The 24,822-nt window shown below is 32.6% G+C and overlaps 1 protein-coding gene across 3 annotated transcripts in view; it reads left to right on the top strand.

The window, feature by feature from the left end:
• LOC106882750 (uncharacterized) overlaps positions 1–9,986 on the top strand; it is a 176,212-nt gene extending 166,226 nt beyond the window's left edge. For all 3 annotated transcript variants that reach the window (XM_089341209.1, XM_014933526.3, XM_014933525.3), the window contains exons 6-8: positions 6,752–7,040; positions 7,986–8,039; positions 9,553–9,986. In XM_089341209.1, coding sequence (XP_089197335.1) covers positions 6,752–7,040; positions 7,986–8,039; positions 9,553–9,796 — 587 coding nt within the window. In that variant the 3' untranslated portion in view covers positions 9,797–9,986. The remainder of the gene's footprint in view (positions 1–6,751; positions 7,041–7,985; positions 8,040–9,552) is intronic.
• The last annotated feature ends 14,836 nt before the right edge of the window (positions 9,987–24,822 follow it).

Below are 24,822 nucleotides of genomic sequence, written 5' to 3'. Positions count from 1 at the left end.
TGGAGTACTCAGCCACTTGCACGTTAATTTCACGAGCAGGCTATTCCGTTGATCGGATCAACTGGAACCCTCGACGTCGTAAGCGACGGAGTGCCAACAACAACAACAACAACATGACATTGTCCATGGACAATCACAGTAAATTGGTTGAAATTATTAAAAGAAAAAATAAATTTTAATATTTTCTCTTATTATTAGGTGGAAAGCTGGCAGATTACTTACCACACTGGGCAAAATGTTTAGTGGCATTTCATTCTGAGTTCAATTTCCACTGAGGCCAACTTTGCTTTTCATCCTTTCAAGGTCATTAAAATAAGTACCAGTTGTGTACTGGGGTTGATGTAATTGATTTACACCCTCTCCTGAAATTGCTGGCCTTGTGCCAAAATTTGAAACCAATATCTTCTCTTATGTTTTTTTTACTTGTTTCAGTCATTGGACTGTGGCCATGCTGGGGCACTGTCTTCAAAAGTTTCAGTCAACTAAATTGACCCCCTATGACTTACTTTTCTTTTTTAAGCCTGATGCTTATTCTATTGGTCTCTTTTGCCAAACTGCTAAGTTTTGATAACACAAACAAACCAACATTAGTTGTGAAGCTGTTGGTGTGGACAAACAGACACAATAACACATGTACATACATACATACATACATACATACATACACACAACGGAGCTTCCACACACTTTCCATCTATTAGATTCACTCTTCAGTCAAAGTCACTTGCTCAAGGTGCCATGCAATGGAATTGAACCCAAAACCATGTGGTCACAAAGCAACCTCCTTAAACACTGTCTACCTGTTGTGCCTTTTTAAATATTTGGTAATAGTGATGGAGAGGAATTGTAATGTGATGCTCACCTTAATGTCTCTACTTAGCACTTGGTTGTCTTTCGGATAGTCCTGAATCCACTTGGTTCTGAATATTCAGGTTAAGTCTCTGTTTGAAAATAACATTTTGCCTTTCTTCTGCCCACCATACTGGGGAAATATTTAAGTGAATGTTGGTCTTGCTCTTTGACTAAGCAATTAAAGGGAGAAGAAAAAAATACTATTTCTATGTATGTGTGTGTGTATTATATATAAAATACATGTGCATGTGTATATATATATATATATATATATATATATATATATATATATATATATATGTGTGTGTGTGTGTGTGTGTGTGTGTGTATGCGTATATAGTTGCAGGCATGGCTGTGTGGTAAGAAGCTTGCTTCCCAACCACATGATTTTAGGTTCAGTTCCACTGTGTGACATCTTGAGCAAGTGTCTTCTACTATAACCTCAGGTCAACCAAAGCCTTCTGAGTGGATTTGGTTTGCAGAACCTGAAAGAAGTCTATCATGTGTGTGTGTGTGTTTGTCCCCCCCCCCCATCACTGCTTGACAACCAGTGTTGGTGTATTTACATTCCTGTAACATAGTGGTTCAGCAAAAGAGACTGACAGAATAAATACATGGTTTAAAAAATAAATATTGGGTCAATTCATTCATCTAAAAGAAATTCAAGGTGTGTCCCAGCATGGCCACAGTCTAATGACTGAAACAAGTAAAAGATAAAAAATAATGATGCGTGTTTATGTACATGTATGTATTATCTATTATCTAATATATTTATATCATTAGTTTCTTTTTAATCTAAAGAAATATCCTTCATCTCACTCCTAATAATTTTCCTTCTTTCTTATCTTTTAACTTTTGATGAGGTTTTGCAGGTTTATTTTTTCATTTAGTTTATTTGCTTGGTTTCCTTAAATATTTGAAAATTAAATAAATAAAAATAAAAGTGGCGTGAAATTTTTTACACATATTTCAAGAATTTCAATATGATTTTCCTTTTTCTGTATTCAAGTATTTAATCTTATTAGGGTGTGTCTTTAGATCCCTTGGTTGTTTTTTTTTTCAGGGTTTAATTTGAATTTTCTTACACACACACACGCACATGCACACACACACGTCTCAGTGATTTTAGACATGTCAGAATTATTGTTTTCGTCTGGCTACTTCTATCATGTTTTCCTTTTAAATCACATTATCATCTTTTTCTTTTCATTGTCATTTTCATTTAGTGTCATCATCATCTTTCATTTCTTCCTTATTTTCTTTCACATTCACATCATTTTCTTTCTCTTCTTCATTTTGATTTACAGTATTATCATCATCTTTTATTCTACTTTACTTTCATTCACATTAACATCATCATTTTTCATTTCTTTATTTTCATTCACATTAACATTTTGCACTTTTTCATTTTATTCACATTATCATTTTCTTTCAATCATTTGTTTTCATTCACATAATCAACATCTTTCATTTAAGCATTATCATTCACATTTTCAGTACATAGAAAATGAGTTGGTAGGACCCACTGTGAACTATAGATGTACAATAGAAGCAGTGTGAATATAAGCAAGTTGTTAGAGAAGAAGGACCTTATATGTCAGACGCACAAGAGGGGTTAGCAGTAAGAGCAGCTATGAATTAAATTCTTTCCAATACTTAGAGGGCTCCCTTTAAGTTCAGAATTCAAATCCTGCTGAGGTCAACTTTGCCTGTCATCCCGACAAGGTCAATAAAATAAAGTACCAGTAGGGTACTGAAATCAATTTAAGCTCCTATCTCTGCAAAACAGATGACCTTGTGCCTAAATTAGAGACAATTATAATTTCTTCATTTAATCAAGAGGACAGCAATAAGAAAAGATCAATTCAATACAGAAGAGTGCTGGACTAAATGGCTCACAATATTTAGTTCATCTAAAATGTTGTGCTGGCAGAATTGTTAACATATCAAGCAAAATGCTTAGCAGCATTCTGTCTGTCTTTGTGTTCTGAGTTCAAACTCTGCATTGGTCAACTTTGCCTTTCATCCACTTGGTGTCAATTAAATAAGTGCCAGTTGAGCACTGGGGTTGATTTAATCGACTTTATTCTTCCCCTGAAATTACTGGCCTTGTACCAAAATTTGAAACCAATATTTAGTTCGTCTCTATGTTCTGAATTTTAGTCTCTCTGAGTAGGAACATGCAGGCATGGTTATAGGTGCTGGCATGACATTTTGGTAAGAGGTTTGCTTCCCAACCACATGGTTTAGGGTTATGTCTCACCGTGTGGCACTTTGGGGAAGTGTCTTCTACTATAGCCCCAGGTCAATCAAAGCTTTGTGAGTGGATTTGGTAGACAGAAACTGAAAGGAGCTCATCAAATGTGTGTGCGTGTGTGTGTGTGTCCACTTGTCTTGACATCAAATGATAGTCGTAAATGATTGTCACTGTCATACAAGTAATGTCATTCATTTCTCATATTCTGCGGGAACATGTCCTAGCCATGGGGAAATAAATATTACCTTGTTTGGAAATAGGTGACGATTGGTGACACGAAGGTCATAGAAATCTGCCTCAATAAACTCCATCTGACTCATGCAAACATGGAAAATTGGATGTTACAATAATGATTATGATGATCTCCATCAGATGAGAGGCTAAGTAAAAGAATTGTTCTGAGGTACTGAGTATCAATTGTATTCTTACCTTAGAGATCTTAAAGCATTTTTATGAAACCCAATGTAGGAAAGTTTTTTACTATTGACAATTGCTGAAGATGGAAAGGTAAGCTTCATGCTGACTGGTTGCAGAAACTGGTTATAATTCATTGTTTTAGCTAGTTCACTTATAGTAATAACTGGGTTTCGAAAAATGCATGAATATCACATAATCTCAGAGTTTTCTTGAGCTCATTTATGCATAAGCCTTGAGTGGTCTACTGGAAACTTATAACAAATTATATTTTTGTTCACAAATGTGTGATGAAAGAGAACAAAAGTAAAAATTAGAAATAAAATCTTTATGTTAATTAGAGATAATTAAATATACTTTTTGTTTTGTCTTATATGTTTTGCTTTTCTCTCTTGTTTTTCTCAATATACCATATATTTCTTTCTTTTATATAATTGTATTTGTTTATTCCAAGCTGAAGTTTCCTTCCACTGGTGTGTCTATATATATATATATATGTGTGTGTGTGTGTGTATTATAATTATATATACATATATGTATATATATATATGTATTATAATTATATATACATATACGTATAATATATATATATATATATATATATATATATATATATATATATATATATATATAAAATGTGTGTGTATATATATATATGTGTGTGTGTGTGTGTGTGTCATCAGTAGTTCATATATTGCAAATAGAAGCAGACCCTAAAACATTAGAGCAATAATATTTTTTTTTTAGGAAGTTGATTGTTATGGCCAATCAGAGAGTGGACACTGGTTTTGCATCAACAAGGTGCTTAGCCATATAGGAAACTCATTAGACTCAGGTGGCTGTATGCACAATTATTGAGAGGTTATGTGCTTATGACCATGTGAGACTGATAAGTTGCATATACAGTTAAGTGCATTATAGGTGCAAACCCAATGGTCACTCTGACCAGCCATAACAATCAAATTCCTAAAAAGTATAGATACATATAAATATATATACAGATATATACATACATACATACACACACACATATATATATATAAAACATGTATATCACTTAAAACTGATATATTTATATATCTATATATATTGGTACAATTAGAAATATATATTTTTCAACACATAAATATTAATAGAACAACATATGTAGGATAAAATCCTTACAGAGCAGAAAAATCTGTCAGCAACCAGTCATGTGAATCGAACTCACATCCCTTTGATTCCAGTCAACTGCTCTGCCATTAAGCTAAACTGCTTTTCTAACAAATTCTTCTGCAATTTATAACTTATAAAGTCATCGTATATATGTATATAAAAAGTAATAATTAACTTATACATGATGCGTTGTCTAGATTGACTTGAAACTGCTATTAATGTCCCAAGATATCATCTCATGGGGACAACACGTGCTCTTTAAGCATTGTTTATTTGGGCAAACAAAATGATTTTCTACACCTGTGTGTGTGTGTGTATGAAATGGAAATATGGAACTAAGTAGCAATTGAAACTGAGTTAGATAAATAATGGAGGTTTCAGCTTTGAATAAATGAATAGAATCTTCTACTTGAATTGTGTAAATTTTTTTCTATTTTTTGTAAATTCAGATGTCTGTATGCATGTCCATGTGTACAGACATACACACATTGATATATATATATATATATATATATATATATATATATATATATATATATATATATATATATATATATATATACATTTATATATATATATATATATATATATATATATATATATATATATATATATATATATATATATATATATATATATATATATATACATATATATATATATATGCATATATATATATATATGCATATATATATATGTATATATACATACATACATGCATACACACACACACACACACACACACACACACATATATATATATATATATATATATATATATATATATATATATATAGATAGATATATATAGATATACGTATACATATATAGACACATATATTTGTATATATATAAATACATATATATATATACAGGGTTCGGTGAATAAACTGTCGTCTAAATTACGCAAAAATGAAAATAACACTGACATCTCATTTTAACAGATATATTTACCAAAATGAAATAAAACCACCTTGAAATACTAAAGAGTAAATTTATTCAGTAAAATTACCATTGGCTTCAACTACGGTTTCCAGACAACTTTGGAATCTCCTGAAACTCTTCTTGACAGTCTCCTTGTTTAAGTTGGTAAATGCTGCCATAATCCTTGCCTTCGGTTCATCTTTGGTGTTACAAGGAGTTTTGTTGGTCTCTCGCACATCTGTGTCCCAGGGGAGTTGCAGTCTGAGGAGTTTGGTCACCATATGTTAGGGGTGATGTGATCGGAGTAATTGTCTGACAGCCATGACTGGGTTGTTTTCCTTGTGTGACATGGTACAGAGTCCGGTTACCAGACATACCTCCTCCAGCTACTTAATGTAGGCTTCCATGTTGAGTCTGAGGTCATGTGGGAAGATGAATGGTGGCATAACGTCACCATCACTCCAAACATATTGACCAGAGGTTTGATTTTTATCACTTTCGCTACATATCCTCAGAATGACACCCAAACACTCTGAAATGTTTGTATTGGAGCTTCTGGCATAAATGCCAAGTAGTACAGCATGTTGTTTCCAAATTTCTAGCAGAGTGAATTGCAACATGGTGCTGTTTTTGTCACAGACAGTGCCTAACGGACCCTACTGTACTGTGTAGTCAACAAAATAAAAAAAATAAACGGCGCATGAGTGAAAGTAAAAATATAAAATGGCAACAATTTACCCAGAACACCCTGTATGTATATATGTGTGTATATATATATATGTGTGTGTGTGTAAATAGCTATGTGTTTATATGTGTATCTAATATATATATATATATATATATATATATATATATATATATATATATATGTTTATATATGTATAATTTACTCGATAATGACAGAATTTTCACCAGGTATGTGACTTATTCTATAATATGTCAGTGTCAAAATGTAATTACAATAAATATTAACTTCTACACTTTTTACACTTGTACTGAATCCCTTATTGCACTCACGTTTCTTTTCTCTTTTTATATAAAATTATTCATTCTAAACCATGCATATGTGTATATATATACACACACACACAAACATATGTATATACACTTATAGATGTTTATTTTTCTTTCTCTTCCGTCCACTTGCAGAACATGGAGGGGGATCAACAAGTTCAAGGAGTTGCCGCGTATCATCATCGTCGTCATCATCTTCATCATCATCATCATCGTCGTCGTCGTCATCTTCATCATCATCTCAATCTCATTCCCAATCTGCTGCCACTTCCTCTACATCCTCGTCTTCCACAATGGCATCCAAGCCTTCTACCTTGCCGTCATCTGGCGAAGCTGAGTTAGACGGCCCCACATCGTGCGTGACGTTTGCAGATGGTGGCGCTCACTGGTACCGTTCATCAGCAGTTTTACTCAGGTTCCATAAGTAAGTAGTTCGAGTTGCAAAGATAACAGTGGTCGGTCATGATCGGAGAGTGTCTGTCTCTAGCTAATTGTGAAACCGTGGTTTCAATTCCCGGACTGGCTGTGAATTGTGTTCTTGAGCAAAACACTTCATTTCACATTACTCCAGTCCTCTCAGTTGTAAATGGGTAACCTCGTTTTTGGTTGCAATATAGGGAAGAATCTTTATAAGCCTATATTAATGCGGTTACCAAACAACAAACCAAGAATCAGATCAAGAGTTTACAATGTTTGTTCTAACTCAAATCCTACTACAGTCAATATGTCATATATTTATGTAATGTGATGTAATGTAATTATAAACTACTGCATGTTGTAGTTTACCTAAAAACATATTGTTTCAACATCAAGTGCATAGTTGAATATTTAAAAGTAAGAGGATATTTAGCTATAAAACGCAAACAATTTCAGCAATACTTGTATAAGAGAAAAAAAAGAAAGAAACAGAAAAAATAATTATATCTCATCTAAGGCACAAGAGTGGCTGTGTAGTAAGTAGCTTGCTTACCAACCACATGGTTCTGGGTTCAGTCCCACTGCGTGGCACCTTGGGCAAGTGTCTTCTACTATAGCCTTGGGCCGACCAAAGCCTTGTGAGTGGATTTGGTAGACAAAAACTGAAAGAAGCCCATCGTATATATATATATATTTATGCATGTATATGTTTGTGTCTGTGTTTATCCCCCAACATTGCTTGACAACCGATGGTGGCATGTTTACGTCCCCGTAACTTAGCAGTTTGGCAAGAGAGACCGATAGAATAAGTCCTGGGGTTGATTTGCTCGACTAAAGGCAGTGCTCCAGTGTGGCCGCAGTCAAATTACTGAAACAAATAAAACAAAAATATAATAAATAATGTTTCATGATAATTATATATATGATTTTCTTTTCTTTTCTTTCTTTACAGATGGTTTAACAAACCTAGTTCAGAAGACACTGGAAAACCTCCTGTGCTTTTAGGGTTAGTAAACACCTTGCATTACTATAAATTCTTTTGTTAACCCTTTAGCACACAAACCAGTCATATTCAGCTCAGGTACTCCAATGGTTTTATGTTCAAACTGGCCAGATCCAGCCTCTCACTCCTTCCCTATGACGTCATTGCAAAAATTAAACAAATCGCATCATCGGAATCTTGAAGCTACAAGATAGGGAATGATTAATTTAAAACAATTTGAATGAACAATATATAACACACGGCATATCCATAAATAATAAACCATAGTTACAAGCTTATAAACAATGTATATGTGTATATATATGGGAAAATTCATTAAAAAACAACAGATGAAGACAAGTGGTGTAAACAACAAATGGATGTATTAGTATAATGCTCGGGAATAGAGGAAGTCTTTAACGTTTCGAGCCTATGCTATGCTCTTCAACAGAAAGGAACACAGAAAGAAACAAGGAGAGAAAAAAATATATGTGTAGTGGTCAGCGATCTTTCATAGCAGACATATATACATATATATATATATATATATATATATATATATATATATATATGTATGTATATATATATATATATATATATATATATATATATATATATATATATATATATATGTATGTATGTAATGGATGAATGAATTATCCTTTGTTTACAGTTAACACGGAAAATTCATTAAACAGTTACCAGAGTAGCAAAATTCATGCAAGTAACAAGAATGTAGCGACCTATTCAAAGGTAGAAACCCTGGGTTAATGTGCAGTAATTTGTATAGTATAAGTAAATAAATGTCTTGTTGTTTAGATTGGTTCTCTTTCTTTCCTGATGAGAAGATTACATTATTTTACACCGTTTATTCCTTTGGAATAAAACCAATGTTGTCTTCGAAACATATGTCGAAAGTAAAAGAATTTGAATAACATCTGCGTTGAACTCCATTTATTTACTTATATATACATATGTTTCAAATTTTTGCACACAGCCAGCAATTTGATGGAGGGAGGAGGGAGGGTAGGTCGATTACATTGAACCGAGTGCTCTGCTGGTACTTATTTTGTCAAACCTGAAAGGATGTAAAGCAAAATCAACCTCAGTGGAATTTGAACTCAGAATGTAAAATTGGAAGCAAATGGTGCTAAGCATTTTGACTGGTGCAATAACAATTCTGCCAGCTCACCACTTTAGGCAGTGTATATGTATTAAATATGATATATAGATGCCTATTTTGATTAAATACTTCCTCAGTTATGTACACTAGATTATAAATTCTCTTTTGTTTGTATAAAAGCTGCTACTTAAGTACCCATTGGTATATCATTTTTTTGTGTGTGTTTCTTGTTGTTCTTTTGTCTAAGCCCCCACCAGCACCACCACCACACACATACACATTGTGGTTTGTAGTTGGTTGGTTGAAGTATATTCTAGGATAGATTAAGTACATTTTTGCCTGGTGTACTAACAACTCCACCAGCTCCCCCTTCTTCATTTGCAGCTTATAATAATTATTTTTGTCTGTTTCCAGGTCATGTATAAAATGTGATGCCGGCTTGCGCCTGATTGAGCTAAGAGTTGAGCCAGAAGGCCAAGTTTTCTGCCACTGGGAATTCCTTCATAACGATCCACCTCGCATGTTTCTGCTGCAGAAGTCACGCCTAAAAAATGCACCAAACTTTGATGCCGCCACTCAAGTTATCACTGTGTTAGCCGAAGATTCTTTTGGAAATATTTTAAAGAAAAAACTCAAAATTGCTGATATTGAAGACTAAATTTTTGTTGTTGCTGTTATTGTTGTTGTTGTTCTTCTCTTTGTTTGTTGTTGTTGTTGTTATCGTTCTTGTTATTTTTGTTTTATTTGAAGTCTTTTTAAAAATTTTTGTAGACTTTTTATTTATTTATTTATGTTCACCTGAAATACATTAAAAAAGAGCATAAATCAATGCAATGTCTTCAACAAAATTTTAATATCATTATTATCATGATTATTATTGTTATTATTATTATTATTATTATTATTATTATTATTATTGTTGTTATTATTATTATTATTATTATTATTATTATTATTATTATTATTATTATTATTATTTCTACTACTTTTAATTTTGTTTAATTTGGTTTTGCACATGATAGTTTTGTTTATTTTCCTTTTTTCCATGTTAGCATGGGTTAGATGGTTCTATAAAGTTTTAAATATTTCTTGGTTGGTGGGATGGAAACAAAAACAAAAAAAACACATATTTCGACTTTTTTTTTTCTACATTTTAAATTGTTGGCACATGAATATATTCTTTTTATTGTTTGTATTAATTTAATTTTCTTTTTTACATTTTATTTACTCATCTTTTGTTACTCATTCTTCATCTATTTATTATTGATGAAGTGTGTGCACCATGTGAGTGAGTGATAATGAAATGGGGGAGGGGAAAACAAATGTTATATATATTTTTTATTTGTCATTGAATTTTTTTTTTTTTTTTTTTTCTTTTTCTGCTGCTGCTGTTTTAAGAGCTGATATAGTGAATAAATATATTTTCCCCTTCACTGACCCATGAAAGACAACTGGGCTGATAAATAATATCAAACATTTTAGTTTTTTTTTTCTCTTTTTGGTACTAGAGAAGAAAGTAAGCTGATCTCTTCTAAAAGAAAACATACCTACATGTACATATATATATATATATATATATATATATATACTCTTCGAAACGCCGGTGTTAAAATGGGGGTAGCTGATGAAGAAGAATGTTCTCTATGTGGCTTGTGTGTTTTCTCGTCTACATTTTGTTTGCAATGTCCTGTACCCAGATATGCACCTATACATACAAGTGGATGTCGGTATGCACATACCTGTACGTATATATGCATATACTCATTTACTATTTGTTTATATATATATATATATATATATACACACACAATTAGTCAACAATAGTCAACACAAGTCCAAATATAAAGTTCATGCACTCATACTAAAACTACACATGCACACACAAACACACACACCTCCTGTGCTTTTAGGGTTAGTAAACACCTCAAACCTTGCATTACTATAAATTTTTTTGTTAACCCTTTTCTTGCGTATATGAAACTTCATTCCTTTTCCATCACTTCTGGTCATTCAGAGTCCATCACTTTCAATATGACATGATATAGAGTAACTTATTTGTCTCCATTGTTCACATTTTGTTTCCTTCCTCTACATTTTTCCGTTCCTCAGACTGAGGAAGAGCTTAATCTTTAAATGCCAATGACGCTTCTAGATTTTTAATCTCTCATCAAACATCAAATTAATAATTACACCTTGCTTTCATTTCATCTTCTTTGCTTTCTTCATCATAAATTTTGAACCTATATAAAAATGCTTAATAAAACTTTAGAAGAAGTTTTGGAAGTAAAAGAGTAAAATAGTCTTATCCAAATTAATTCATCCAAAACAAATAGAAATGGCATATCAACTGAAAGTAATGAACAAATGCTGGTGTAGTTTGGCGTATGTACACTTTGTATACGTCACATAAGTTGTTCTTGTTGTTGTTGGCACTACGTCGCTTACGACGTCGAGGGTTCCAGTTGATCCGATCAACAGAACAGCCTGCTCATGAAATTAACGTGCAAGTGGCTGAGCACTCCACAGACACGTGTACCCTTAACGTAGCTCTCGGGGATATTCAGAGTGACACAGTGTGACAAGGCTGACCCTTTGAATTACAGGCACAACAGAAACAGGAAGTAAGAATGAGAGAAAGTTGTGGTGAAAGAATACAGCAGGGTTCGCCACCATCCCCTGCCAGAGCCTCGTGGAGCTTTAGGTGTTTTTGCTCAATAAACACTCACAACGCCCGGTCTGGGAATCGAAACCGCGATCCTATGACCGCGAGTCCGCTGCCCTAACCACTGGGCCATTGCGCCTCCACTCGTCACATAAGTTAACACCTAGATAAACAGACAGAAGCACAAATGAAAAGGAAGTGTACTCCACACAATCCATATAGTTTATATGCATTTGACTTTATAAATTGACCCAGAACTGCGTCATTTAAAGTTTCACAGAATTGATAAAATTACACCTGATTCTTTGGATTCTTGTTTAAGAACAACTTCTGAATATTGAATCATATCATTAATACAAATACAATGTATACATGCACACACACACACACACACACACACACACACACACACACATACACATGCATGCATGAAGGAAAAGGGGATTAAAAATCCAGGCAAACACTTTTTAAGCACTCTGTATGAGGCAAACTTGGCTAACCAAATTAACCAGAGAAAGTCATTGCAATCTATATAGTCAGTAACTTTACATTCCACTGCCTGTCAAATTTCTTAATCCAAAAGTTCATACACTGATTAAATTCAGTATAAGTATAGTAGAAAAACACAAAAGAATGGAAAACTATATTTTTTAACACAATGTGTTGAAAAATATATAATTCTCCATTCTTTTGTGCTTATATATGTGTATGTGTGTGTGTAGATTGTTGGAAGTGGTGTACATATTTTATATATAAAGGAAAAGTAGGTAGTCATGATTACCTCCTTTTTCTTAATATTATATATATATATATAAATTTTAAAAAAAGGTGGGTTTGTATGATAGTGTATAGAGGAATATATTATTCAAAAGAATTCCAACTCTCTTTCTTATGTTTTATATATATATTCTCATAAAATTAATGTGGGATGTCACATGGGACATTGAAGACTGCTAGAAAGCAGAAAAGTATACTAGTCCTTCAATATCTAATATTTAATATTCGATATTTCATCTATTCCATAAGACATTCAATACTTCATTTCATTTTACTATTTATATTATATTATATATTCCATATTCTATATCCCACATTAATTTTATATGAATATAAATAAAACATAAAAAACAGAGTTGGAATTCTTTTGAATAAGATACACACACACACACACACACACACACACACACACACACACACACACACACACACACACACACGCACACATATATATATATAAATATATATATATATGATTTCCAATCAAGAGTGGCTTAATCTGAATGAAAAGGAACTGGTATATCCAGGAATTGGTATCTCCCAACAGGAACTGGTATACCCAGATACACATACATAATATATAAATATACATAGATATATACATACATACATGCAGACACACGCACATACATACATATATCTATAAGTGTCTGTGTAACACACACGCACACATATATATTTAAAGGTAGACAGATAGATAGATAGTTAGATAGATAGACAGACAGACAGACCAACAGATAGATAGACAGGTAAGTAGATAGACATATATATATAAACATATACATGCAATGCATATAATAAAAAAGTGCTCAATATGGGATGTTTGCATTTAATCATATAATACAGTTAATTGTTAAGATAGAATTGTCATCAGTGACAGGTGATTTTGTGCTAATTCAATAATTGCATAGTATTCTCGTTAGGCCATTCTTGAACTCAAAGAATAGTCTTGTTCCAGAATCTCCTGGATCTGTGTACTATGTAATTATCACATGACACATAAAACAGTCCAGTCTGTACCCAATAAAAAGTGCACTGTATCACTCATATTACACACACACACTCACACTCATACATACGCACACAGACACACACATGCAGATACATATACATACGTCTATATATTGTATATACATTTATAGCTATATATTTATGTGTGTGTGTGTGTGTGAAAGAAATATATTATATATATAGGTATGTACATATGTGTGTGTAATGCTCTTAGCTTAGTTTTTCCTTGGGGCTGGCCAGATTGGAGCAATCTCAAGTGAAACCAGCCGAAATTGCCAAGGTAATCTGGAACTTGACTGAGGAAAGAAAACTCGGAATGACCGATCCTTGTTTTCTTTGTATCATCTATCTGGATGTTTTGTTGTCCCTTTTTTTGTATCACCTAACTGTCTGGATGTTTTGTGTTCTTGTCCCATTTTGTATTTTTTATATAGATATTTACATATACATATAATATATATAGATAGAGAGATACATACATACACACACACACACACACACACATATATATATAGATAAATAGATCCATACACACACATACATACACATGCACACACATGTACAGATATACATATATATAACGTATACTTATATGTATAAAATTTGTATATATATATATATTGGTATTGATATTTCTGAATTGATCAGCCCTGACTTCTTTCTATCTCCAAAACTGATGGGTCAATATAAGGGATCAGTCTTCTTCTAAGGGTTACTTGTCTAGCAGTTTTGTTAGGCAGCAGTGCAGTGTTCATCACCTCTGACCTGACTGATAGTAAAATAGTCTGTTGGCTATATTACAAACCAATAAGAATCTCTCGTACACACTTACAAACACACACAAAATTGCATTTTTTTTCAGATTTTTTTTTATGAAAGATTGTTTCATTTTATAATTCTTAGAGTATTATTATTATTATTATTATTATTATTATTACTACTAAGGTAAAGAGCTGGCCAAATTGTTAATGCGTCGGACAAAACGCTTATTGGCATTTCTTCTGGCTGTATACATTCTGAGTTCAAATGCTATCAAGGTCGACTTAGCCTTTATCCTTTTCAGTTCGATAAAATAAAGTACCAGTTAAATTCTGGGGTCAATGCACTTGGCTGGTCACCTCCTTCAAAAAATAAAAATTCTGGCTCTGTGCCATAATTTGAAACATTTTTGAAAGGCAGTGAGCTGGCAGAGTTATTGTCACATTGTACAAAATGTTTAGTGGCATTTCTTCCAGTTCATGACATTCTAAGTTCAAATCCAGCTGAAGTCAACTTTGCCTTTCATACTTTCAGGTTCAGTAAAAGAAAGCACCAGTGAGATCAAAATAATTGACTAACTCCTCCCCTTAAAATTTCTGACTGTGCCAGAATTTCAAAGAATTATCATTATTATCATTATGAAACGCACTTAAGGCAGGGAGCTAGCAGAATTGTTAGTACGCTGGGCAAAATGCTTAGCGGCATTTTATCCGTCTTTACTTTCTGAGTTCAAATTCCACCAAGGTCAACTTTGCCTTTCATCTTTCCAGGGTCGATAAAATAAGTACCAGCTGAGCACTGGGGTTGATGTAATCAACTGTTTCCCCACACCTGAAAGTGCTGGCCTTGTTCCAAAATTTTAGATCATTATTAAAGGCACATGATTGGCAGAATAATTAGTATCAAGCAAAATACCTTGTGGTATTTTGTTAAATCCTTTTATGTTCTCCATTCAGCTATGCCTTTCATCCATGTAGGCTCAATAAAGTAGCAGTCAAATTCTGGGGTCAGTGATATTGACTAATTCTCTCCCTAAAACTCGATGGCCTTGTGCTTATATCAGTGTCCATTGTTATTAGTATTTCCATATATTAGTGTATATATATATATATATATATATATATATATATATATATATATATATTTGTACTTCATTTAAAATATAGAGATGCCTATAATAGGACATCTGACCCGCTAGAAAGAGCAGCAAAAGACTACATACCACAAAAATAGGGATAATTTGTAAGGTATATTTTTATCTTGCTAAAATGACTTGAAACCATGGTACGGAATATAGATTGGTAAATGTTTTTATTTTTCATTCTCGCTAGACCCCTGGTGGTAAATAAAATTTCTAAAATTTTTTTTGCTGCCCTATAATTTATTAATATATATATTTGTATATATTTTAAAGTTGAGTGAATAAGATATTGGACAACTAACAAACTTTTAGGTTGGGAGTTCAATTCTACTGCAGGCATTTCATAGTAATTCCCAACCAAATTGTTGGGATTGAGTAGCTAGTTATTCAAGGAGATAACATCAATAGGATTGATTACCTATTGAGTGGTAATACTTCAGATCATGAAATGGAATCAATTAAACTTTAGTTAATATATAGTACATCGGGTAAATATATATATATATATGGTAAATAAAAATGTATATTTATAGGTATATGTGTATATATATATATATTTTAACATCAATTTCTTTCTTACTTGTGAACTACTGCCTACTATGATCAATAGATCAGAACACTGTATATATTAATATGTGTGTAAATATATATTGTTAGTAATATACATACATATATGTATATATATATATATATATATATATATATATATATATATATGATATATTTTTCTGATTATATTACCTAGAGAGGATTGCTTTTAGAAGACCCTCTGGGTCAACGCAGATTTCTTGTTTGGGTTAGTACTAATATGCATATATATATATATATATATATATATATATATATATATGTATATATATATATATATATATATATATATATATGTATATATATATATATATATGTATATATATATGTATATATATATATATATATATATATATATATATATATATATGTATATATATATATATATATATATATATATATATATATATATATATATATATATATATATATATATATATATATGTATATATATACATATATATGCAATCATTTATGGTTTGGCAAGTATTGGTGCTTTAAAAATATTTATGCACTATAGTTATTGTGTCTCCATTTGTGTTGTTTTCTTTTCTCATCTTTATAAATTAATTTAATTAATATATGCAAAAATGGGTAGATTCTTTATTAGATCTCATAGATGCAATAGTTTTTCTATATTTTGTTATAGAAGTAGATATTTAGTCATGTGTAACGCTGTGGCTATTTATATAGTATCAGATTTACTGCTAGAAAACCAAAGACCAAATATTCTTGGTTTTAATTCCTATCTTATTTGCTGCCAATTCAATTATTGATCATACTTATGCACTGTTGTTGTTTAACCCCTGGTCAGCCCCGGTTGAGCAGAACCTACCAGTAAAGACATTCCATGTGTTGTCATCTAATCTTATTTATTGGATTGTCAGATAAATTTATTCATTTATTAATTCTATTTTTCTTCTACAATTTTAACAAATCATTCGATAATATATTCTCCATCATTGTTCATGATTTCTTGCCAAATTTACACTCAGTTCTTAACGCCTCGATGGTTAAAATCACAGGGCCTTGACTGGAAGAATTTCTTGAGCCATGTTTTCCACTCCACATTGTTGCTGAACAAAACATCTCACAGATTGCTGGAGAGCAAGGGGTTGTTGGAGAACAACTGAAGGTGATAATCTGAAGGCACTATATCAGGAGAATGCAGTGGGTGTGGTAGAACATCTCAACCAAGCTCTTAAATGGCATTTTTGGTCCAATTAGCATTGGGAAAAGAAGCAGATGTCGAAAATGCTCGTTATTTTTTATTTTGTGCTCCATCATCATATGCGACAAAAGTGATAACATTTATTCACATTTTAAAACCAATAAACAAAATTTTTAGAAGAAGAATAGAGCTACAAAAAAAAAAAATCAAACCTAAAAGACTATGGTAAAATATTTTTCTTGTTAAATCAAACAACATTGGATAGAAATGAACAAATTTATCTGACAACTCAATACTTATTTTTCATTTATTTTTATATACTCAAACAGTATTTATGACTTCATTATCCAATCTGTCCTTCCTTTCTGTAAAATCACAGGATGTAATATAAGGGAGATTTGGCTACTATTTCTGGCAGGTCAAATGCATACTAGTAGTGGCTCCCTCATTTGGGTATATGTGCATAGAATTAAAATGGTTGTCATATGCCTGGTTAAAACGTTGTGTGTGTGTGTGTGTGTGTGTGTGTGTGCATGTAGTCAAAAGCTTTACCATTCCTTATTCTTGATGATAAATTAAGAATTAAGCTTACCAAAGCCATTTTGTATCCAACATTTCAAGAGTCTTCCATCGATTGCCAATGATTTACCTTCAGACATCATACCCTAAAAGTAACACACCTGGTATATGTATATATATATGTGTGTGTGTGTGTGTATACATATATACACACACATACATACATGCATATGCATATGTGTGTGTATGTATGTATCTGTGGAGTCTTTATGACCTGGTGTTTCAGGATTTGACCTTATGATCAAAAGGTCATGGGTTAGAATCCTGCACCAGGCAGTCCATTTTGCATTGTGTCCTTGAGCAAGTCACTTTACTTCATGATACTCCAATCTACTCATCTGGGAACGATTACCAGAACCAATGCTTATGCAGCTTTCCCCTCTCTCTGTCTGTTTGTCTCTCTCTCTCTCTTTCCCACTCTCTCCTGCTTTCTCTCTATCTCTTTCCCCCCTCTCTCTCACTCTCACTCTCTTTCTCTCTCCCTTCATCCATCACATCATCCTGGATGTTTTCCTTGGTGAAAGGGTGAGATGAGGTCAGGAGTGCATCTATGATTGGTTTGCAACTAAACAGGCACCTAAACAACTTAACAAAAGCATGGTACACTTGACCAAGTAATATGTGTGTGCAAATCACAACTGGAGATCATATATATACATATACATACACACACACATACATACATATATATATATATATAAAAAATTATATATTTACATATTTTATATATATACATATACATATATATATATATATATATATATATATATATATATATATATATAAAATTATATATTTACATATTATATATATATATATATATATATATATATATATATATATATATATACACACACATATATCATCATCATCATTTAACATTCGTTTTCCATGCTGGCATGGGTTGGATGGTCTGACTGAAAACTGAAGAGTTGCACTAGGCTCCAATCTGATTTGGTTTCTACAGCTGGACGCCCTTCCTAATGCCAACCAATCCAAGAGTGTATATAATATATATCCACAAGCGAGGAGTGAGTGGACATTTGGTAGGAGTTACATATATCATTTGATAACAGCCTGACTCAGCTGCAAGCAACTTAAACTTTTGTAGGCTCAAAGAATGAACCTATCTCATCAAGTATCTAGAGAGATTATAAGAATATATAGCTGTCTTGTGTATATTCTTTTCTCTGGTTTTCCCTTTTCCTGTTTATTTTAATCCTTATTTGTCATCAAGTTTTAATAAATCATCCAATAACACTCTCTCCTTCATTGTTCACAATTTCTTGCTAATGTTCCACAAGTTTGATTAAAAAACTTTACTGAGCTACATTTTCAATTCCATGTTGTTGTTGAACAAAATGTCCTTCAAACTGTTGGATAGCAATGAAAAAGCATCCTGTCTTGCCAGTCTGGTCATTTCAGCTGTATTGCTTCTATTGAGTAAAAGTGATTGGCAATGGTATCATGAGAGTATCTCATCGGCTGGGTAAATTCCCAAGTGGATTGGCACAGATCCTCATGGATTACCTCATTCATTTGATATTCATTGAACTGAGCACGTAGGCCAGAATTCAGAGAGTCTGTGAAGTTGAGTTTCCCTTCCTTCAAGCCTCAAGCCATTTCTGTGCAGTTCTTTTAGTAATAGCACTTTCTCTGTACATAGTACTAATGTCATGGGTAGTTTTGGCAACATTGGAAGCTTTGGAACTTTGACTGAAAGTGAAGAGAAGCAGGGGTCAAAAATGCTCATTAAAATTTTTTTTTCTATTCAACATTCCATTATCATATGTTTGAAAACAGATGAAATGTATTCAAAACTTAAAAACAATGAACAGAACATGTAGAGAAAGAGTAGTGCTACAAAAAATGTTAAAAACCTTTAAAACAGTACAAAAAAAAATATTTTTCATATTAATTCAAATAACTTTCAAAAGGATTGAAATAAATGAAAAAAAAAGTGAATTTATGAAACAAACTAATATCCACATATTGTTTTGTCTGAGGACTTCTCTAGTCATGTAGTGCTGCAGAAACTTAAAAATTTAAAGGAATTTAATTGGCAAAGAATATTTGTATGAAAGAGAGAGGGAGAAAGAAAATTTTATTTTCTATGAATGAAACCAATTTTATATCACATTCTCTGATACAGTAGATTCAGTATATATGACTGTTTGATATGTAAGGCCAGTAGTAGCAGACCCTTTCAGTTCAGTGTGTAGAGAATTTTAATTTCTTTTATAACCTTGTTATTAGAATGATACTTCTATGTATGTATATATATATATATATATATATATATATATATATATATATATATATATATATATATATATATATATTTAGTTTCAGTTGATTGTCTGCAGATAAGCTTTTTATAACATTGTATTTGCAGGGAGATTTTTTTGTTTTTTAAAGTCCAAGGGCACAGGGTTCAGAAATTTGGTTTGCAGCCATGTAATTTTGGGTTCAGTTCCATTCTGTGACATCTTGGGCAAGTTTCTCAAGTTGACTAACACCTACCTTGTGAGGGAAATTGATAGATGGAAACTGTGAAAGCCATTATCTGTGTATGCATGTATGTAAATATATATGTATGTATATTTGTGTGTGTGTGTGTATGTAGTGGATTCTCATTAAGGTCTTGATGTCCAATAGCCAATATTATAACTGTTAGGCTACTCACAGAAGGGTTTTGTTTTCAATGGTGAAGGACCAGCCACACTTTTGGGAAATGCCGAGAGCAGAAAGTTGGCACATATGTTTGTTACAGACCCAATGAACAATATACCTCATGCTTTTCTATTGGAGTTCTTTACCTTCTGAGTTAGTTTTCTTTGCCATAGCTGAGAGTTCAACCCACCTTGGTAGGCTAAATGCACACCTGAATACCAAATGAGAAATTTTTTTAAAGTCCACATGAAAGGCAAATTGTATGATGTTGGTATGCAAAGTGTGATATTGTATGGTTGTGAGCAATATCTGTGCACTGAATGTGGAAATGTGGAGGGTGTGCAAAGGCTGAGAGTATTTCAGGCAAATCATAGTGCATGTGCCAATGGTTTGGAAATGAAAAGAGCTGCTGCCTGAGCACTGATGTATAAATGTATTTGCAATATCAGCTGTAGTCAGAAAAAGAGAGACAATGGTTTGTAAGGTATGGACACATGAAGAAAGATGAAGCTGTTTCAATGGAAGGTCATTTGTGGAAGTAAAACAGCATGAGAAAAAAATGACAAAGGTTGATTTCAGAGTACTGGACCCTATGAAAAATTCAACAAAGATCTGCAACAAGTGGCAGGGTGCTGTACTGGGGCAAACCCATCAAACCTATATGAATGATATATAGTTTTCTCTTGTCAGTTCACTGCCACAATATATCAATGCATGTACGTAGATAAAAGTTTTCTTCAAAAAACAACATTTTTGTCTACATTTCATTATCCTCATATACCTGTTTATATCTCATATTTTGGTATTAATGTTATATGTTCTTGTCTAATTTCCAGTTGAAAGGACAGTGCCCTTTATCTGTCCTTTTAATCCATTGACCTACCTTCTACTCTTTCTAGAACAGGGAAGTGAGGTCAATAACTGCTACCATTTACTAAGATGTAGTTGATCAGATAAAAAGTAAATATATTTTTTAAATTTAAAAAAGAAACTATACAAAATTAGAGACGTAATTAGAGAAACTGTTGCTGTTACATATATTATTTAATAACAGTTTGACTCAGCTCCATGCAATTTAAAGTTTTGTAGACTCATAGCCTAAACCTGACTCATTAGACAGCTAGATAGGGTAAAAGAATATTATAACTGTTGTTGTTGTTGGCACTCCGTCGCTTACGACGTCGAGGGTTCCAGTTGATCAGGTCAACAGAACGGCCTGCTCGTGAAATTAACGTGCAAGTGGCTGAGCACTCCACAGACATGTGTATCCTTAACGTAGTTCTCGGGGATATTCAGCATGACACAGAGTGACAAGGCTGACCCTTTGAATTACAGGCACAGCAGAAACAGGAAGTAAGAGTGAGAGAAAGTTGTGGTGAAAGAGTACAGCAGGGTTCGCCACCATCCCCTGCCGGAGCCTCGTGGAGCTTTAGGTGTTTTCGCTCAATAAACACTCACAACGCCCGGTCTGAGAATTGAAACCGCGATCCTATGACCGCGAGTCCGCTGCCCTAACCACTGGGCCATTGCACCTCCACATTATAACTGTATATATTTGTAAAAGGATAAATAACTGTAGAATTGTTTATTTGGAAAGTTGCTGTTGTGTAGTCATATGTCAGCTCTGGCTGAAATAATAAACCCATGGTCAAAACCAATGCACCTGCGACCATCCTGGTTTTTATTCAGACAGTGTGCTGTTAGAATTAAATAGACATTTCTATTTATATAGATTTGATTCCATTGAGACAATTTGGCTACAGTTTCTTGCACATCAAATGACAACTGAGCAGAGCTTCTCTAATACTCACCGAGTACAAATTGGATGCAATTTCCTACACATCAAATGACCACCAGATATAACTCCTCTAGTTTTCTCTGAGGATAATTTGGTTGCAATTTTATGCATGTCATAGGAGCACCAAAAAGAGTGTCTCTAATCTTCACTGAGACCTATTTGGCTGCAGTTTCTTGAACATCAAATGACCACCAGGTAGAACTTCTCTAATCTTCACTGTTTCTTGTATGTCAAATGACCATCGAGGAAAGTTTCTCTAATTTTCAATGGTATGGAGCAGCAGTGGTTATTCTGGTAATAAGAAATAGTGTGAGCAAGGTAGGATTACTATGAGTATTCCAGTCAATGCAATCACCAGACCAAAATTAACATGCAAATGGCTGAGCACTCCACGGTGATGTGTACTTTTAATGTTGTTCTCAGGGAAATTCAGCATGACACAGAATGTCTCAAGACTGGACCTTGTGAATTACAGGTACCACTCGTTTTTGCAAGCTGAGTGAACTTGAGCATTGTGAAATAAAGCATCTTGCTCAAGGACACGACATGCCACCAGGAACCAATCTTGCATCCTTACGATCATGAGCAGGAAAGGGTACTGTGTAGATATACGAACTGAGATTGAAACTGTGTTGAGCACATAAGGATGAGATGAAAAAATGTGTTTATTGAATAGCAGTTGTGTTCAGGATGAGACTGAACTAAATTTACAAGCTGAAATATCTAATTATTCAAACATCTGTCAGATATAATGCGTATTTATTCAAATTGGTTTCAATTTAACATGAATTATCTCATAGCTTTGAGATTTCAATGATCATTGTATAATTTTTAGAATGACATAGTAGGGTAGGTGTGAGAGGTTGAATCTGGCCAGTTTGTACATGAAACAGAAAATTTGGACCTGGTTTAAACATTAAAGGGTCGATCAAAGCCAGACCTCTTTTCATATGTGTTACTGTGAAATAAATAATAAATTTAAATAGGCAATATTATAACAATGATTTATCTTTTTTTACTTGTTTCAGTCATTAGATTGTAGCCATACTGGGGCACTGCCTGTTCAATGTTGTTGATGATGGTAATTATGATGATGATGATGCCTGTGTGCAACAACGAGAATATCAGATTTTAATTTCTATTTTAGATTTTAAATGATTTTTGCTTCTCCCTTTTCCGTTTTTATTGTATTATTTTTTATGCTTTATTATTTAACTATTTATATATTTATTTATTTATTGTATTGGGAGAAATTACAGTTTAACAAAAGATGAAATATTTTCATAATTTACAAATCTGAGAATGAGAATTAAAAAAAAGACATGAAAATTTAAATTCAGATATGAAATTGATAGTAATTACAAAAAAAAAAAAAAAAAAAAAGAATTCGTTAAATTTGTTTTATTAAAATTTAAATTTCAATCACAATCTTATTTGAAAAATAATTTATCATAAATTGCAGATTGATTTCAAATTTCAATATTTGTGAAGGATTTTTTGTGTTCAATCTCTTCCTCCTCCTCCTCCTCCTCCTCATCATTATCTTCTTCTTCTTCTTCTTCTCTTCTTCCTCCTCCTCCACCCCCCTCTACCCCTCTCTCTCTGCACAGTTTTATCAAACTGATAATTAGAATCATTTTGAAAAAAAAAACATAGACAATTAAAATTGATATTTGGTTGAGGTTTCAGTCACACAACAAAAGTCTCAACAAATATTAATCACTCAATCAATCAATTAATCAAGAAGTGGATTAGTTGAATCATTTTTAAGAGTATCAGACAAAATGTCCTCCATATTTAGTTACAACACTTTCACTACGTTCTTAGTTCAAATCCATCTGTGGACAAATAAAAGAATATACATATATATGTATATGTGTGTGTGTGTGTGTGTGTGTATATATATATATATATATATATATATATATATATATATATATATATATACATATATATATATATATATATATATATATATATATATATATATATATAAGTGATTTATGATTATATGGATTTTTGTGTATATGTCTTTGTCTTTTTGTTTGTCCACTTTCTTCACTTGACAACAGGTGCTGGTTTGTTTACATCCCAGTATCTTAGGAATTCAGCAAAAGAATAAGTACCTGGCTGAAGAATAAGTACTCGGGTCATTCGATTTCTTTGATTAAATCCTTGAAGGCTGTGCCCCAACATGATTGCAGTTCAGTAAATGAAACAAGTTAAACATAAAGGTAGATATTCTGGAGTAAAATATATATATTCTGAAGTTTTTTATTTATCTATTTATTACAAGTAGGATTTGAACCTATGTGGGGAGACCATAATGGATTTCTAGTCCACTGCTTTAACCACATGGCCATGATGAATTTAACTAAAACTCACTAAATAGGCAGCAAACTGGCAGAATCCCTAGAGTGTCATAGGAAATGACACACGGTATTTACTCCAGTTGAATATAAAAATGTACATAAATATATTTGTATTTACCTTTTTCCATTTCTCACTCTTTCAATATATATATA

The sequence above is a fragment of the Octopus bimaculoides genome, chromosome 24 (genome assembly GCF_046866305.1).
Source record: "Octopus bimaculoides isolate indiv1 chromosome 24, ASM4686630v1, whole genome shotgun sequence".
NCBI lineage: Eukaryota > Metazoa > Mollusca > Cephalopoda > Octopoda > Octopodidae > Octopus > Octopus bimaculoides.
The sequence above is the reverse complement of the archived record's forward strand: the minus strand, read 5'-3'. Positions and strand labels throughout refer to the sequence as shown.